Here is a 20,090-nt window from a genome sequence, read left to right on the forward strand (position 1 = left end):
GACAATTTCAGTGTAACACCTTTTTCTTTAAACTTTTTTCAGGGTCTTACTCAAATTAAGACAACGTTCTTCCCAGGAAGCTGAGATTATGAGGATATCATCTACACATATTATTAAATCCTTTAACAAATCTCTCCCTAGTGCCTCGTCCAATGCACGTATAAATACTGATACTGAGATTATTAAGTCCAAACAGTATAACACATTGAAATGATACTATTTACCATTAAACAGAAACGCGGAATACTTCTTTGATTCAGGATGTAACCTAATTTGCCAATATCCCGCAGTCAGGACCATCGTGCTAAAAAACCTTGCATTCTCAAATTTGGATAACAGTTCATCAGTGTTAATGAGTGTGTCTCGTTCTGTCTCTATATTCAATGTCGCGTGTCTAGCACTAATCGCACACCTCCTGTAAATGTTTTTACTACTGCTAAAGCGTTATTCATGATGCTAGAACTACGTTCTATTATATTGTTGTCAATCATTTTGTCAATTTAATCCTTAACTGCTTCTTTCAAACTTGCTGCTATTGGGTATGGTTTACAGAAAAATGGAGGTTTTAAACTTATATATGTAATCGCTGATATTACCGGGACGATGGGAAAATACATCTTCATATTCCATTAGAATTCTATATAAATCTAGTTTTTGTTCATTGATTAATATTGGAGATTCATTTACTTTGTTTTGTATGTCAGCTCAATGTGATACGTGATGTACATTATCAATCTCTGGTGACAATCGTGCTGTAGCAGTTAATTGTCGACATTGACACTCAGTTTGTTTACCAATGTTGCTGTCTGTCACAAATGGTACCCAATATCTACTGCCCACTTTCCCAAAACATAGATGATTTTCCTCAAAGTTTAAAATGACTTTAAATTCTAATAGCTAGTATAACACAAATAATACATCTCTATTGATATTTTCTACTATTAACAATGTCTGATGAAACAAATTATTTCCAATGTGGCAGTTCACCTGGGTTTTGTGTTTCACAACTTTGCTCTTCGTTCCTGTTATACCAACTATGTCAACTCCCATTACTGGGAACGGAGGTAAGTGATTTCTAGTCTGTACTGTGCTAAAGAACGTTCTAGAAATGAGTGACACCTCACTCCCTGAATCTATAAATATGTTAAGTTCAGAAGTCTCCATGGTTCCTGCTATTATTGGTTGTGGATTATTGGTAGTCAAGCTTGGTTCTTCCAGTAACAACCATTCTTTTGTAGGTATTTTGTGCATGAAATTGACATACTTATTATGAACCAGGCCTCCTAGTGTCTCTCTACGACCTGGGCCCCGGCCCTGGATCCAGATCGCACTAAGTTTTCCTCATTATTAGTAATCACTGGTTGGTTACCAAATTGAGGTACTACATTACCACTTTGTGCTCTTATATTACTTGGCACAAATTCCTGTGAAGTTACTGTACCTAAATTTGAAGGTTCTGATAATTATCATTACCATTATTTCTATTGCACTGGTGTACTCTAGCTAAGTTGGCCTCATGTTTTTTAACATTATTGTTACTATTCCTTTTGTAATTCTGATTTTTCTCTTTGGTGTACGTTCATGTTGCAGTCTTTATTTAAGGCATCTAGTGCATCCACAAAGGACAACTCTTCTACTGTTTTCCACCCACTACGTAGTATATCTTTCCTCGCGTAAATGGGTAATAGTCTTATTAAAATTTGAACTAACCCCTCTTCCTCCATTGGCTTATCTAACTACTTCACCAGTGTTAAATGCCAGTCGAAATACTTTCTCACTGTACCCCACATATTATTGTAATACATTGGGTCCCTCAAGTCTGATATTAATTTCTCCTGGGCACTTGCTGACCAGTACTTCTCTTCAAACTTCTTTTGAAAATTTACCCAAGAGGAAAAGTTCGCAATGTTTACTGTACCCCACTCTGAGGCTTCCCCTAATAGATACCCAACAGCAAGTAATCTTTTTCGAATCGTCCCAGTTCTTGGGCAAGGCTTGGTTGAACCTTTTCAAAAAATGGGTAGGATGTACTTCCGTCTGGCTTAAACTTGGGGAATTGCCTGGATAATCCAGAACTGGCTCCCCATTGTAAATCCATCATTACCTCACTAGTCAATACCACATTAGAAGTCACCCTATTACCTATTTTGTCCTGAATAAGTTTGAATTCTTTCCATAGTTCACCCGTACCTCTCTTGATGTTACTAAGCTCAGAAGATAAAACAGGAGATATGTTCTCGGAGAGTACTCTCACAGCAAGTTTTTGGTCTATCATCTCTTCTTCCTGTTCCTCCAGATTGCTTATATTTATTATGTCTGAGGTTGCTAGTCTCTAAAGTTCTTCCACTTTATCTACTCGAGTGTTAACACCTGCAATTTGCGACTGGTCTATTGGTATTAACTTATCCTGCTTTTCAACATTTTCTTTTAAGGTATGCAACCTCTGCTTTACAGCATCAAATGTAACATTACATAAATTTTGAAATGATCCTAATTTTTCACTCAGTTCAGTTTCTACACTTTTACATTTATCTTATTAGCAAATTATCAAATTCTAACTTTTTTAAATTCTGGAATTGATCATTCTACCTCTGATTATTCAGTGAACAGTCAGAACCTGTTGCCAGTGATGTGGAAGGCATAGTATACTGTTAGCACAGCCTATTCTATTGATGGTGTGAGTGGAATGGTCTACTGCCTGTCAAATCTCTGGAACAGTTTTGAAGTGAATGCCACAAAGTGGTTCCTTCATCTTCGGAATCAAATCAGTCACAAGGACTTAAGTCTAGGGAGTATGGTGGATGGTACAGTACTTCCCAGTCCCATCGACTCAACAGAGCAGCCACAGCTCACGCTGTATGTGGCTGCGCACTGTTGTGCAGAAAGTGTCACTGCTTCTTTCGCAAAGCTGGTCGCAGGTGATGCTCCAAAAACGAACAGTAATACTGTGTATTGACGTAATGCGTTAGGAGAACACTGTCACAGTTGTACATGAGAATCGTAATAACTTCAGACCGCTCCATACGCACCATCAACAGGCTCTGCTAATGATATACTACGTCTTCCACATTGCTGGCAACGGGTTCTACACAACACTGTTGGTGACTACTTTGAAGGGCAGTAACAGGTGCAAACATGTAACTCTTTTGTATCGGTTGTGAATAAATAGTTGCCAGTATTTAAGTTCCAACCCTTGTATGTCAATATGATTTATGCCAGGCTTTAATAACATCAACCATTGTCCCTTTATGAACTTAATACATGCTACAGTAATTGCAGGACAGCAGCTTGTGTTAATCAACACAATGGAAAAACCGCCAATTTCGCTTTTAAAGCATTTGATGACTAGCTACGGGTCGGGACTGGAAACAAACGTTACAATCATGTACAGTACACCTGTTACCAAATTATTAAATGCACGTCAAAAATATAGAACATGTTGTTTAAAGATATATGTACCAGACAGTCAGAATGGTATTATTCAAAATATACGAGCAATATCAAGATAACAAAGAGATACATGTAAAAAAGCGCAAATGAAAGTTGTTACTAGGGCAAAAGCTACATCGCCCAATTGGTATATTGGAGATACCAACCAAAAAGAAAGAAAAGCATTATTGGGCATAACTTTTTATGAGTGAGGCTCTAAAAATGCTCATGTCACTTGTGTTGATGCATAGTCTGTGGGGTATGGGTCCCTATTTTTACAAGGTGTGATGATGAAAACTGGTGGGAATATTCGATTAGTAATCTAAGATTTGATAACCAAATGACTCATCTGTGTTTGTCAAACATTGTCAAGTACTGTTCACTCCGTCAACTCTCGTAATCATTGATGAGACACACCGTAACTTCAGAATGTATCTATCAAGCAGACCAGACAAGTAGGCGGTAAAGATAATTTGTTCACATGATGCGAAGATGGATTACTTTCATGGGGGCCTGCCATATTTGCGAAAAGAAACTAGAGATAAAGATGTGTAGATTCCTACATATTATATGATGATATTATGCAAACATATTTATGGAACCAATTGGAACATCAAGATGGACAATTCATTTGCTGATAGAATTTGACAATGGTAGGAACCTTATGCAAAAATAACCCAGAATCCCTGCTTCAAACCAAGAACAAGTAAGTTTCTTAATCTGCATTTTTACAAGGAAACAAAAAAAGAAGTCATACGTTCCATTATATATTGTCAGCGATGAGTGAGATACATGAAGTAGGAGGCAAAGAAATAGAACATAGTACTTTTCTGCAATGATAGCAAATGGGGAGTCAATGTATTTGATTTACTATGCCACAATAACACCATGGTACTAAAAACCAGGTGCTGGCCTATATGATATATGTATGAGCATTTAGATGCTTCATGGATAAACGGCACCGCCAGGGGGCTTGCCACTCTTTGGTGGTTCCTGCTTGGTTACCACGGGGCTCCAGCCTTTGTAGCATTTTTTCCCTTCCACGCTGCATGTCTATCCTCTTGCTATTCTTTTTTCTCCTCCCCTGTGGAACACTTCTGGGGTATTCTTGGGAATGTTCTGCATTCTGTCGCTGAGGTGCGAACGGTCTCACCCTTGTTTTTTGCTCCCTTTTCATTTCTTTGTTTCCCTTGTCCTCTCGTTCCTCCGCTTCGGCATTTGAGGATCCTGTGTTTTTTTGCTCCCTGTGCGCTCCTGAAGGCCAGCCCACGTGTCTGACTCATCACAAGTGACTGAGTAACGTGTAATTCCCAGCCCCGGATCGACAGGTAGGGTTTGCATGTACCCCCTGGTACAGGCCAGGCCCAAGGAGGGGTGATTGCCTGAGCTGAGCTGTAACCTTCTCAAACTGCCGATTGATCCCTCCATCAGGTGTTTGGGAGGGGTGACCTGAGGTGTGAACAATCACCTAACGCAGTGCGCCCCCTTGTGAAGGGGCCCCCCAGTTGGAAGGAGCGTGCCATCGGAGATGCTGGCAATCATGGGGGATTTCCCCACAATGAGTCTATCATCTTCCCACTCCACTTCTACAAAACAAAAACGCACCAAGGCTAATGATTCAACAACCCTTCCCGCTGCACCACGGTTTCTCGTGGTCTCGTGCACTGGAGATGGTCAGTCCTTCGCCATGGTTAATCCATTTATCATTCGGAAAGTTGTAGATGCAGTTGCTGGCTCTGTGAAACCCTACTCTAGTTTAAAGAATGGCTCTTTGCTTTTGGAGACCACTCTTGATTCTCAAGCACAGCTGCTTGCTGCCTTGCTTCTTCACGGTTATCCTGTTCATGTTGAGTCCCACAGAACTTTGAATTCTTCCCATGGTGTAATTTACACCAGGCTGCTTGACAGTCTAACTGAGGCTGAAATACAGTCTTACCTCTCTGATCAAGGTGTCATTGCTGTTCATTGTGTAATGAAAAAGGTAGTTTCCTCCCCTCTTCCTCACCTTCAATAGAGTGGTGCTTCTATCTAAGCTCAAAGCAGGCTATGAAATTATCACTGTCCAGCCATACATTCCGAACCCGATGTGCTGCTACCAATGTTTTAACCACACTAGAACGTCTTGTAGACACCCAGCCACATGTCACCTGTGGTAGAGTTGCGCACCAGGGCGATTGTCGACCTTCTCCCCACTGTATCAACTGCAATGGCGGTCATGCCGCCTCATCTCGCGATTGTCCCATGTATCTAGACGAGCGGGTTGTTCAAGAGAGCCGGGTAAAGGAAAAGATGCCTTATCCAGTTGCTCGCAAGTTACATGGCTAGTTGCAAACCATATATTCTCCCATTTGGTACCTATAGTTCTGTTCTAGTCACCCCTCGCTCCATGAAGGACAAGACCACGCAGACATGCGACCTCCAATTCGGCTCTGAGGTTGTGAAGTCACCCAGTGTCAAGGTAGCATCGCCATCCCCCCTGTCCAGTTGTGCAACAGGATATCAAACCCCCGCCCAAAGGACAAAACCACGAGCTACGCAACTGGTAGGCCGGAAAGGGCAGAAGGAGTACTCCCGTGAAGACTTCCTCAGTCTCTCCAGCCAAACGACACCCAAGTCTTCATCTAACCGGAAAGGCTTGAAGAAGTCCTCCAAAGGCAAATGGCCCTCTCCTTTGGCACCTTGAAGATCCTCTTCGATGGTGTTGGCATGTGATACCTTAGCCCGGTCAGCCTCTGTGTCGCCTGTGCGCACCAACAACCACTTTTCAACATTGGACTCCACAGACAGATCACACAAGCAAGCTGATGCTTCTGTGTACCCCATGGAGCAGGATCCTCCTGCTTCTGTGCTCTGTAGTAGTGCCTCTTCCCCAGCTGTCACTCAGCAGACGCCAAGGTGACACTCCTATGTCTCTTCCTCATAATTACTCTCCTCCGATAGAAAGTTCGTGGCCTTTGGTCCCACGACGAGGGTTCACGGCTGCTTTTAGCGTCACGGCATCCCCATGTACTCTGCTTTCAGGAAATAAAATTGCGCCCTCATGACCGCTTACGGATTTGTTTTGACCTACCCCCTGAGGCTGCATTCCCTCTCATGGGGGCATCATGCTGCTCATACGGGATGACATTTGTAGTCAGCTCATCTCGCTGACTACCAAACTTCAAGCTATGGCAGTTTGCCTTTTCCTTCCCCACCAGACTTTTTCTCTCTGTACTATTTATGTCCCTCCATCATTGGCTGTACCAGGGCAGACTTCCTTCAACTTATTTGGCAGCTGCCTCCCCCATTTTTGCTACTCGGTACTTTAATGCACATCACCCTCTTTGGGGTTCTTCCAGTGCCTGTCAGAGAGGTGCCCTGTTGGCTGACCTCCTTCTGCAACTTGACTTCTTCTGCTTTAACACTGAAGCACCCGTTTTCCGTTCTGGCTCCTCGCACACATATTCCCATTTGGAACTATCTTTCTGCACTGCCCAGGTTGCCCATCGTGTTGAGTGGTTCGTTCTTTCTGATACCTACTCGAGCAACCATTTCCTGTGTGCTGTCCGTTTGCTGACCCCTCCCCCATTCGCATGCGCACCTAAATGGCAGGTTTTTAGGGCTGACTGGCAGCTTTACTCCTCCCTGATGACCGTCGAAGAACAAGATTCCCAGTTGAGATGACCAGGTCGAATATCTCGCAAACTTTATCCTTACTGCTGCAGAACATTCCATCCCCTGCACTTCCTCTCTACCATGTCGTGTCCCAGCCTCTTGGTGGACTGAGGCATGCCGTGACCCAATTTGCGCATTTAGATGTGCTCTTCGCGTTCTTAACCACCACCCTATGCTGGCAAACTGCATTCATTATAAACAGATGTGTGCAAAGTGTTGTCACGTTCTTCGGGATAGCAAAAAAGCTAGCTGGATTTCATTCACTAGTTCTTTTAACAGTTCCACACCTTTCTCTGTTGCGTGGGCCAACCTCCGACGGCTCTCTGGAACAGAGATCCATTCCCCAGTTTCCGGCCTGACAGTCTTTAACAATGTCATTGTAGACCCTAGTGCTATCCCCAACAGCTTGGGCTGCCATTTTGCAGAAGTTTCAAGCTTTTCGCACCATCACCCAGCCTTCCTCTATTGGAAACAAGCAGGGCGGCTCAGGTGATACCCTTCCCTTCTCTGAAACGTGAGTGCTACAGTGCCGTCTTTACTGTGAGGGAGCCCGATCATGCTCTCTGTTCGTCCCGATCCTCTGCCCCAGGGCCAGATGCTATCCAAATTCAGATGTTCCAGCACCTTTCTCTTGCTGGCAAGCACTTTCTGCTTAACACGTACAACCGCATCTGGGCAGAGGGCACATTTCCTGGACACCAGCATGAAGCCACCGTTATACCCATACCTAAGCCCAGTAAGGACAAAAATCTTCCTTATAGCTACTGCCCCATCTCTAATACCAGCTGCGTTTGCAAGATGGTTGAACAATTCGTGCCCGGCTGGTGTGCTGGCTCGATTCTCGGCATTTACTATTGAATGCACAGTGTGGATTTGGAGCGCAGCTTTCTACAGTTGACCATCTTGTTACTTTGTCCACCCATGTCATGAATGGTTTTCTGCGGAAATCCCAGACGGTGGCTTTGTTTTTTGAATTGGAGAAGCTCTAGGACACCTGCTGGAGAACTGGTATCCTCCATACTCTTTACACCTGAGGCTTCCGTGGGCACCTGCACCATTTTCTTTAGGCATTTTTACAAAACTGAGTTTTCAAGGCATGTGTGGGCTCCACTTGTCAGACACCTTTATCCAGGAATATGGTGTGCCTCAGGGTTCTGTCCTTAGTGTCGTCCTCTTTGCTATCGCCATTAACCCTACAATGGCTTGTCTCCGGCTCTCTTTTTGTGGATGATTTTGCCATCTGTTGCAGTTCTCCACAGACCTGTCTCACTGAGTGGCGTCTTCAGCACTGTCTTGATCGTCTTTACTCCTGGAGTAAACTCCTGACAAAACAGTCTATGAATTTCTGGTGGCCAAATGGTTTCTCCCACCATCTCTACATCTTAGGCCTGTTGCCCTTCCATTTGTTGAAACTACGAAATTTTTGTTGCTCATGCTCGATAGGAAAATCTCTTGGTCCCTCCATGTCTCACCTGGCAGCCCACTGTATGCGGTCCCTTAGTCTCCTACGTGCCCTCAATGGTACTCCCTGGGGTGCCGATCCAACCACCCTCCTCCGCTTGTACCGGTCCCTTCTCTCTTCGAAACTTGACTATGGGCGCTTTGTTTATGCATCTGCACGCCCATCCCTCTTAGGCCGTCTCAACACTATCTACCATCATGGCATCCGTTTGGCCACGGGCACCTTTTACACCAGCCCGGTTGAGTGTGTGTATGCTGAAGCTGCTGAACTGCCACTGTCTTACCACCGTGACTTTCTCCTCAACAGGTATGCATGGCGTTTGTCTGCCATGCGTGGCCACCCCTCCTATGCCTCCTCCTTGGATGATTTGTTTGATCTTCAGTATGGGGCTCGTCCCTCTTCTCTGTTACCTCGTGGAGTCCACTTTTGCCACTTGCTATGGTGGCTTAACTTCACACTACCTGCAACTTTCCCAGTGGGTGTGAACCCTTCACCACCTTGGCTTCGTGAAGCGGTCCATGTTAACCTTGGCCTTCATTCGCTTCCTAAGGACACTACTCCAGCCTCCGTCAGTTGCTTCCAGTTTCACGACCTTCGCATGGAACTTTCACGATAGTGCCTTTGCATACACTGATGGCTCTCTGACTGACCATGGGGTCAGCTGTGCCTTCGTCATTGGCACCCATGTCTTTCAATATTGGCTTCCGGCACACTCCTCTGTATTTACAGCCAAGCTTTTTGCCTTGTATGAGGCCATGGAGTACATCTAGTGACACAGCCTCTTCAATTGTGTCCTCTGCTCAGACTCCCTCAGTTTCCTCGAAAGTCTGTGCGCTGTACACTGCTCATCCCTTACTGCAGCGTGCCCAGGAAAACTTTCACTTGCTCACTCTTCGTGGAGCCAATGTCATGTTTCTGTGGGTCCCTGGTCATGTCAGTCTGCCAGGAAACAAGGCCGCTGATGCTGCCAAGGCTGCAGTCCTCATACCTCAGCCTGCGAGTACCTATATTCCCTCCAATGATCTCAGCATTGCCGTCTCGGGTGATTTTGTGTTCCTTTGGCATCGCCACTGGTCCTCCATTCACGGGAATAAGCTTTGGCTTATTAAGCCTCTCTCGGCACCTTGGATGACCTCCTCTCAGCCCTTCCGCTGGGAGGAGGTCATTTTAGCTCTGCTGCATATTGGGCACTGCTTTCTAGCCATCGTCATTTGCTAAGTGGCGGTACCCCACCACTTTTTACGCATTGTGCCGAAATTTTAACTGTCCGCCACTTCCTGCTGGAATGCCATTTTTTAACAATTCATGTTCCATCCTGGGTTTGCTGTCTGATTTATCAGCCGTTTTAGCGAATGATGCGCGGTCTGTTGACTGTGTTTTACTTTTTATCTGGCAAAGGCCTTTTTAATTTTTAGTTTTGGACCTCCATTTCTGTGTGGTGCTTTTTTGAGCCCTCTTTCCACGTGCCACGTGTCTCCTATTCTGTCCATTGGGACTGATGTGTAGTCGTTTAACTCCTCTCTTTGTTCGTGTTATATAGTTTTGGCTTAGGCGCATATGACCCCAGTTGTTTTTTGCACCCTAAAACAAAACAAAATGGATCAACAGCTATGTCTTGTATTAGGAGAAGGGCGACATGGCCAGCAAAAGCAGTTTTCTTAAGTCACTGGTGGTTGGGCTGGTTGTAGGAGAAATGAGTCTCCTAAAAACAATTTTACCCAAAGAGCTTCGTGTAACAGTGGAACAGATTTTGACATGTTTTGGGTGCAACATTCCAGGATCAGCAATGCAGTCAGAACCAATCTCAATAAAGTGGACGATGCCTTATTTGCAGTTAAAAAAGAAAAAGGAAAAAGTCCCTTCAAATACTGTGTTTGTTTGAAACGAATGCGTGAACAGCATCGGAAAAATGCGTCAAGGTTGCCGTAACAGTTAGGTTTGAAAATATTTAAATATCCAGAATTTTATCAAATTTTAAATTAATTTATGAGATCTTCATTTTGTTTTAGTTCATGAACTATTTTTATTTGTAATTGCTAGCTTTATCTTTTATCAATATACGCACATTTCTTACACTGTGCTAAACAATACTTCTTTCTTTTTATTTTCTTAATTTTTAATATGTGGTTCATAATGTTATTAGAAACACTTTAACTGAATAAAAAAGAAAAATAAGATCTCATATTTTGATAGATCACAACAATGATATAATGAAATGAATTGACCATAAAATTATCATTGGCTTTGTCATATTGTGAAAATTAACGATACTTTGTAATGAATGTTGCCTTAAGCTTATTTGTTACTGTATATTATTCCAGAACCTTTATTTTAATGGAGATAAATTTTTACCCCACATTCTTATTTGTGTCCCAGAATTTGCACCTTGTTATACCAAGATTAAAATTCATATAAACTAGTTAACAGTGTAGGTATGAGGATTATTCACAGTGTTATTAGTTTGTCGATTTACCATTCCATTTGCATGTGAACAGGGGATGGGGGTGTGGGGTGGTACTCCGCCACGCTAGACCGTGCAGAATATGGTGGCCAATGCTCAGTAACCATTTTTCATCAGAAATACTGGACAAGTTCATTTGTTTGCTGGGAGGGAAGGCAGACAGTGTGCAGCCAGTATGTGATGCACTGCAGTGACAGAATTGACGTGAGGTGCACGAACTGCAATTTTTCTCAAAGGATTTTACAGAAAATAATCAGTAAAAAAATTTCATTCTTGAGTTCATTATAGCTACATATGTTGCCTTCATTATGATGTGCTCGTCATTTCGTTACTGGTCACAATTATTGTGATATGCGTTTTACTAAGACACTGTAGGAAATTTGAAAAAGTTTTGCAATGAAAAATAGGGGTTGACATGATTTTGCTTACGGTGCATATTACATAATATGTTGCTGTGTATAAAATTTAGTTAACATATTGAATTTTTCTTAAGACTTGGATGGATATCCATCTGTCACCAATCTCGAGAAAATTGATGTGATGTAGCACAGTCATCTGTGATTGCACACACCAGTGATTGTGCATGCACCAGTAATAAATATCCGCAACATTTCTCTTATTTCATAAATGATTTGAGGTATCAAAATGATGGTTTGACAAATGATAGTGTATATATTGTGGCATATGGTTAGTGTGCAGAACTTCAGCATCTCTGTGCTATTCCACAAACTATAGACATTTTTCTATGGAAGAATATAATTTTAAAGGGTCATTGATAACTGAGGACATTGGAAATGCTGTGGGTTTTCGAACAGTATAAGTGAAGATATTACATATTTATTTTTGTACTGACAAGGTGCTTTTTAATAAGCTGTTGACCTTACTTTTCCTCTGTTCTTCACTTAATAAACCACAGTTTCAGAATTCTCTTGCAATTGCATTGCACAACATGTTAGTGAGGTGACAATGTGTAAACTTTATTTTGACAAAGGAACAAATTTTAACATGGCAGCAAGAGAAATGTAGGTTTTACTAAAAATTTGCAACACGTGACGCTTCTATGAAATTTGTAAATGGTTAACTAGCCAGTTGAAAATAAATCACTGCTTTTGTTGCATTTTCAGTGGAATTCTTTTCAGACACTAACCAAAGCAGAGGTGAATGTCACCGTGTGAGTGTGGGCAAGGAGGGGCTCCACTTAATATTTACAAAAAATGTGAGCATAGACTTCAGCTTAGAATGGTACGTGCCTTACAGCCCCTGCGTATAATGCCATCACTACCACTCTCCCCATGTGTGCCCTGCTGACGGCGCATTGCCAGCCATGTTATTCTCAGTGCTCTCTTCTGCTATTAACATCCACTGATTTGAAAATTATGTGTAAAACACTTAACATAAAAATATCTTGTACTTGCTAACAGTTTCCAGAATAATTTAGGAAGAAAAATGAAATTCTTTTCAAGAACTACATTATATATTTGTTAATTTCTTTTCTGTGTCATCCATACAGGAAAGACAGCAGGAAATTCACAAGCTTCATCGTGATATAGAAGTTGCAGAAAGTATGAAACGAGAAATGCAGGATGTCATTAAATATCTAGAGATGGAAAAATTGGAGAAGAATAAGCGGTTAACAATCACTAAGAAGAAACATGAACTAGAGCTATCTCGACTGACTGGAAAGGTAGTTATATGCAGTACTTATAATGAACTTTACCTTCTTTGACCTAATTGGAATACAGCTGTATAGAAATGAATTGGTATTTTGCATCCTCATTTGAATATTCCTAATTTGATGTTTTATCAATGGATACATTGCCAGATGAAAGGCAGAACTTGAGTACAGTGGATTTGTGCATTTCCTATGACAATGCATCATTGTATTAAAAAAAAAAAAATCAAACTCTTCATTTGAGAATCTGCAACCAATACTTCATTAAAAGAAGAGCAGCCGTTTAAAAATCAAGACTAGTTAGTGGTGCAGCTATTACTGAACGTGTGGTTAGCATATTGCTGTAGCTCTGTGCTATGAGGCTCTCTCTCTCTCTCTCTCTCTCTCTCTCTCTCTCTCTCTCTCTCTCTCTCTCTCTGTGTGTGTGTGTGTGTGTGTGTGTGTGTGTGTGTGTGTGTGTGTGTGTCTCTCTCTCTCTCTCTCTCTCCCTACCCTTCTCCCCCTCCCCCTGCACCCCCTCCTCGCTCTACTAGGACTAAATATTATATTTGATGAAAGTATGGGACATATATTTATAACTGGATATTATATGTTGCATTACTTTTATTTTGCTTGTTGGGCTCAGAAGTATGTAAAATATTGTATAATACTGTTGTGATACATGTAGTTTTGAGGTTTCTCATTATTATTTATTCTGGTCCCCAATGGTCACCTGTCCACTACCAGTGGTAAGAGGCCAAGGAAAAACTACCCTTTGTTGACAGGCATTCTTTGCATTAGCCTGCCAACTGGTGCCAACAGGAACTGAACTAAAGCAATCTTGGCTGTATAACACTACATCATCCGGCCTTACTGTCTATACATTGAGCACCATCTGGCTGCAAATTTACAGTGAGCCAGGCATGCCCACTGTTTAAGTCAGTTTGCCACTGTTTTTGTTGCTGTGATTTGTCACTGTGGAGAATGCTTTCATGTTTCTTCTCTACATGTCTTTGTTTCCATTATATTGTTGTTGGCCTTGCGTACAAGGGTATAAGCAGTCCACAGGTAAATTTATGGGTCATCATTGTGTCATCAGCAAAGGGTCTAAATGGCCTCTCAGGGAGTTCATGTACTAATGAGGCCTACTTGTGGCCTGGCACCTTCAGTGACTGTCCCAGTGTAATACTGTACGTGGTCCTGAGGCAAGAATTGACTGCCTTCGGTACCCATGTCAGTGAGATTCCTCATGGTGTGGAGGATGAGTCACTGATTAAGATATGTCTGTGCTACTTTGCCACACTTCTTATTTTGGTTATGACTGTTAGCCTGAAGGAGGCAGTTTGTGATAGGGTAACATTACTGACAATGTTTTGGGTAAGCAGCATGAAATCTCCCTGGAGACTTTGTTTTGTCCCTTTGGAGCACACACATACTACAAAGTCCCACACAAGATGCATAGCCCCTACACCTCAAACAATTGTTCCAGTAAATACTGGTACCACTTGTCATGCAAGTCCAGAGTGCATCCTTCCACCAGCCATAACTAGATTCATCTTGCCTTGTATGATGAATCACTGGCAAGGATGCTCCAGTGAACATATACCACATATTTTGCTACCAGAGGAGACAGTCACCATTTACGAGGGATTGAGTAGCCCCTAAGGCAGCTTTTTAGGCAGTCGCAGTGCATTCTGCGCAGTGACTTCATCATGGGTGAAAGACCATGGATACTAGTGAATACCATGATGTATGTTACCTGACAGCTCAACCAGTTACCTCCCGCATTATCTCTTTTCTACGCTTGAGGGGCACTTATTCATTTATATTGGCACCCATACTGAGCAGGAGACCCAGATTACTAGGGATGGAGTTCAGGTTCTTTCAGTCTGCCAGCTGGTATGCAATACAACTCTGACTTGGCAACAAGGATTTGCGTTGACACGCCTATTGTCTATTCAAAACCACACAGGATTTACACATCAGCAGGAGCACGTGGAGACGGAGCAATGTTGCTGTATTCTACATAGAACATACACATAATCTTATGTTTCATTAAGCTTGCGCAATCACAAATTGTTCGATATATGTAAATGCAGCTGGAATTGGTATCTTCTGGAAGACATGCATATGTTTTCATTTTAGTTTTATTTAGTGAAAAATTTTAAAGGCTATATGCAGAAAATGCCAAAAAACTGCATTTACTGACAAAATTCAGAATTTTCGAAGAGTGAGGATTGTTTTTGTTAGTAAAGTTAGGGAAACGGATCATGTAAACGTAATCTTAAGAATACATCATATTTTTGGTTGCACCAAACTGAAACTCTGTCGGAGGTATCTAATGTGAGGTAATTTGCATTAAATGTACTTGATGCAGCATACTCTAGCGAAAACTTAGCGACGCCCATTTGGTTTCATTATGAGAAACAGAGTGCTAAGTTTGTAACTGTTTATTTATTCATGTCAGAAGCGGCGCCAAGTTACATATCTTTTGACGCTTCTGGAGTGAAAGAATCAACCAGCCGTACTGTTGTCCAGGTGATGCCCAAATGTGTAATTAGCACATTCTTCGAGGAGGCTCCTTTCATGTCCCCCAGGTTTGTAATTGACTTGATATTTTCATTTTCTTATAAAATTTTCTTCTTGTTTGTAACATAAAAAAGCTTATGCCTCTCCCAAGGGAAACTCCCCATTGCACCCTCCCCAGATTTAGTTATAAGTTGGCACAGTGGATAGGCCTTGAAAAACTAAACACAGATCAATCGAGAAAACAGGAAGAAGTTGTGTGGAACTATGAAAAAAATAAGCAAAATATACAAATTGAGTAGTCCATGCACAAGATAGGCAACATAAAGGATAATTTGAGCTGAGGAGCGTCGTGGTCCCGTGGTTAGCATGAGCAGTTGCGGAACGAGAGGTCCTGGGTTCAAGTCTTCCCTTGAGTGAAAAGTTTACTTTTTTATTTTCGCAAAGTTATGATCTGTCCATTTGTTCATTAACGTCTCTGCTCACTGTAATAAGTTTCGTGTCTGTGTTTTGCGACCGCACCACAAAACCGTGCGATTAGTGGATGAAAGGACGTGCCTCTCCAATGGGAACCGAAAACATTTCATGGCAAGGTCATAGGTCAACCGATTCCTCCACAGGAAAACACGTCTGATATATTCTATAAGACACTGGTGACGGCATATGCGTCACATGACAGGAATATGTTGTTGACCCACCTAACTTGTACACTTGGCGAATGGGTAAAAAGATTCTTCTACCTTGCCCGATTTAGGTTTTCTTGTGGATGTGATAATCATTCCCAAAAAGTGATGAAATCATAGGAGTTTGTCACATAAACTGAAAATAAAAAATTAAAATTTTCACTCGAGGGAAGCCTTGAACAAACAACATCTCGTTCTGCAGTTACTCACGCTACCCACGGGACCACGGCGCTCCTGAGCTGATACTGTCCTTGATGTTGCCTATCTTGCGCATGGACTGCTCAGTGTGTATATTTTGCTTATTTTTTTCACAGTTCCACACAACTTCTTCCTGTTTTCTCGATTGATCTGTGTTCAGTTTTTCAAGGCATATCCACTGTGCCAGCTTATAACTAAATCTGAGGGGGGTGCGATGGGGAGGTTACCTTGTCAGTCAAATTGAGGAAACTTATCTGTTCGGAACAGTGGAGAATTACAATGCATCAGTGGGAGAGAGTGCTTTTGTGTGAGTAAGACTAAATTACTGAGTTGAACTGCACGAGGACTCATTTGCTGGTAACACTCTTCTTATTAATATTCAAAACTTACGAAAATATAATTTTGCTATACTGGCACCATACTTGAACCACACTCACTAATCATTCAGCTGAATTTCCCTATACATATTTTTTTGTGATGACAGCGGAAAAAAATCCATTGACATTAATCTCGTCACCAACATAGATGCTTCAAGTGTTGCACTGCCTCTGCTATTATTTACAGATTTGGTAATTTCGTATAACAATTTTTAATTGCTTCATTCTCCCATGTTTTTTCCATGAGACTGCTTTCTTAAAGTCTTCAAAGGTGGCTTTTCGAATGGCTTTTTTGCTGGTTGTCTAAACTGCAAACATTTTTTCAAAATTTTTCATGTATTAATTTTTATATGTTTGTTGGCAACATAACCTTCAGTTTGGCGTCCATATCAGTTCTATTTGGTTATAAAGGCAGTGACAAGGTGGACATCTGTTTTCATCATTTGACGACTTCATTTATAGGATGTGTGGCTGATGGAGAGATATCATGTCAATAAGATCCATCTTTTTAAATTTATCACTTCGATGTTCCAATGCTGAAATCAATCATCTCCTTGTAAAATTTCCAACTTGTTTTGTGCCTCATAAATCTTGTAGGTTTCAGTCTTCATACATTCTCTTCTTCTTCTTCTTCTTCTTCTTATTACTATTATTATTATTATTATTATTATTATTATTATATGCTTTAGGGTTAAAAACAATTTTCCACAACATTGATGTTTTTTCTTTATAGCCCATCTACATTTATTTCTTTAAACACAACACTATTATCCTGTGAATTGTAACCTTGATGACTGTAACAACACAGGTCAGAAACTCATATAGGCTCTGGGTAGCCTAACGAAATTTTACAAGTAGGAACATAGACAATTAACACTCTGAGGACAGATTGAGATTTTACTTAAGTTTTGCTCACCATCTGTTATGGAAGGGTCTCAAGATAACTCGTGTTTTCTACACATTGTCTGTAGATGCCATCTACTGTGGTGTATTAGAACTATTTCATCTATTTAGTTGTTTACACTGCAGTGAATTCATCAAACATGATTGCCTTCATGTACTTCTTGTGTATTTAGCATTATGGTTGTATTTTGAAATTTCACATATTTACTATTTTCACACTGAAGTCCCTCCTGCTTTTAGAGATGGCCCGATTCAGAAAACAATAGGAAATGAATGAATGTGAAATGCTTTCATAGGTTTTTGACAATGATTATTCAGATGTTCCTAATAATAATGACGATCCAGATGACTGTGTGACTGGAAGTTTTTATGGTTCTGAGGTAGATTCAAGTGACATCATTAATCTGTAAAGAAGTGTGAGGTGGCAGTGTTTTCAAGTGATCCCAACACGGGCAATAAAGGTAATTCTATTCGTGTGACTGTTTCATTTTACCATAATGCCAACACTTTAAAGATGGAGCTGAAGTCTCACTCGAGCCTAACTGAATGAAATAGTGAATAACAGGGTAAATATACATGTTGACTATAGGGTGTGCAGACTGACTAATTACATAGTGGGTGTGCTGATTGAATAATCATGACTGACTGACTGACTGACTGAAAGATGTAATGACTGACATAGTAACTATAGATCTTGACTACTGGGAGCAGACTGACTAAACATGGTATTTGCACTGGTTGAATACTTGCCACAGCCTGACTCTGGAACCTTAATTGTTGAGTACTCTCTGCAGACAACTACATGGATTTGTGTACACTGCCTGTATAAAGATGCATATAGTACAGAAATTACATAATTGCAAAATCTCTTATCTTTTCGGTATTAACATAAGTCGGCAAAAGTAAAAATATAAAAATGCATTAGGCAGTGATATTATCTTGGTTAGCAATAAGCCTAACAATATCAAATGGCAGATAATATCTACTGTTGCATATTGTGGAAGTTTTAATATGCTCTGGGATAGCCAAAGTCCGCAAAGAATTTTTGGGAAATACTAATTTCCAGTGGGAGTGTTCACCAACCAACATATTATTCTTGGACAGTAATCAGAAAAATTAGATCATAACAACAGAATTTTGTCAAGATTGCATTTTAAGATTGGAATAAGTATAACTGTTAAAATACACAGTTTTTTCTAAAACTAAGATGCTCGTTAGAAAGTGGAGAATGAGGCTTTCAAGTAATGTTTATTAGTCCTGAAACAACTATATAATGGGTTTGAATTTTAAAAGCACATAGTTTTAGTGAATCATAAATTTACAATATTTCTTAAAATAAATTTTTTAAATAAAATATTTTCTCGCTGCCTCCATAGCTGAATGGTTAGCGTCGCTGCCTTCAATGCGGAAGGACCCAGGTTGATGGTATTTCCACAGGTTTTTTCTGAGGTAGATAGGTCTGTTAGGGATCCATTTAGCCCTTGTTAAGCCAAATGATGATTAGCTTGAATAAAGAAGCAGAGGGTTCATTTACTGACAATAATGGCTGTAGGGATTGGCAACATACTGATCACATGTACCACGATAATGGATCACTCCTCGTACTGTTTTGTAGGCAGCAGTTGGCTGTTGGAACAGGCCTAAGGTCTAATCCTCAGATGTTGTTTACTTCTACCATCAGTGATTGGAAAACCATGCGTTCACTGACAAAGTTTGGGTAAATATAGCATTCCTAACAATTTAGAAATTTCATCTATTCATGATATATGGATTATGTGTAGAATAGAAAATACAACTGGAAATGGAAAAAAGAGATTAAGGAGTGGAAATATAACAAGTGGAACCATTCCACCTTGATACTTTTCATCCTCCTTTTGATTTACCATGGTAGGTGTCCTCTCAACAATCATAGAATGCTAGGGAGCATTATCAAGAATAATTTGTTGATAGTATTGGAATGCATTGCGCAAACTATTTCTCTTGACTCTTCTGGCAGTACAATCCCACAGACAAGAGTGATGCCGAACATTTTGACCGATTAACATTTAATGAACTTGCTTCTGACTTCATTCATACCACATAAACAGAGTGTATACGACCCGGGAGATCCAGGAAAAACCCGGGAATTTTTTCATCCGGGAGAAAACTGGGAAAAACCCGGGAATTGTTTAGAATTCTGGGAATTTTTCATTGTTTTAGTTTTCTGTTAATTTTTTTTTTATTTTGACTGGTAAGAACGAATACTCTAACAAAGGATATTACTGTATCCCGCTACTGCAGAATAATACTGCAACAACAAAACATGAACGAGAGAAAAGAAACGAAAATAAAGCTTAAGTTGCAAAGGAAATGCAGAGTATACAACAACAAAACAGTGCTCATACAAGTGTCTGCCGACAGCAAAATGTGTCAAAGGCTTTAGGAAGACTATGCAATGCTTTGTACCAAAGAAATTGCCTCTGATGAGCGTGGCGTCACAACTGTTTAGATTCGTTCGAGCAGGCTCTTGCGCATGCGCAGTTGAGTCGCTTATGAGTAGTACCTTCTCCCGCTTCTGGTTACAGAAGTGTGGCTGGGCGCCACTACTTAACATTGCCCCGATTCGGAAATTAGTAAATCTGGGGCTGATGCACAGAGCAGTCTGAGTTGTGGTGGAGATGTGGGTCGGTTCCACGTGACCTGTGTTTGCGTTTAGTGATTTTTGTTGTTTCCTCTTCGTTTATTGCTGTCACGTTAAATGATAACA

At 41.0% G+C, this 20,090-nt stretch overlaps 1 protein-coding gene across 3 annotated transcripts in view; it reads left to right on the forward strand.

The window, feature by feature from the left end:
* The window catches only part of LOC126416219 (protein Spindly-like), a 122,482-nt gene that overhangs the window by 19,864 nt on the left and 82,528 nt on the right, over positions 1-20,090 (forward strand). For all 3 annotated transcript variants that reach the window (XM_050083816.1, XM_050083815.1, XM_050083817.1), the window contains exon 2: positions 12,517-12,690. In XM_050083816.1, coding sequence (XP_049939773.1) covers positions 12,517-12,690 — 174 coding nt within the window. The remainder of the gene's footprint in view (positions 1-12,516; positions 12,691-20,090) is intronic.

This window comes from Schistocerca serialis, chromosome 8 (genome assembly GCF_023864345.2).
Source record: "Schistocerca serialis cubense isolate TAMUIC-IGC-003099 chromosome 8, iqSchSeri2.2, whole genome shotgun sequence".
NCBI lineage: Eukaryota > Metazoa > Arthropoda > Insecta > Orthoptera > Acrididae > Schistocerca > Schistocerca serialis.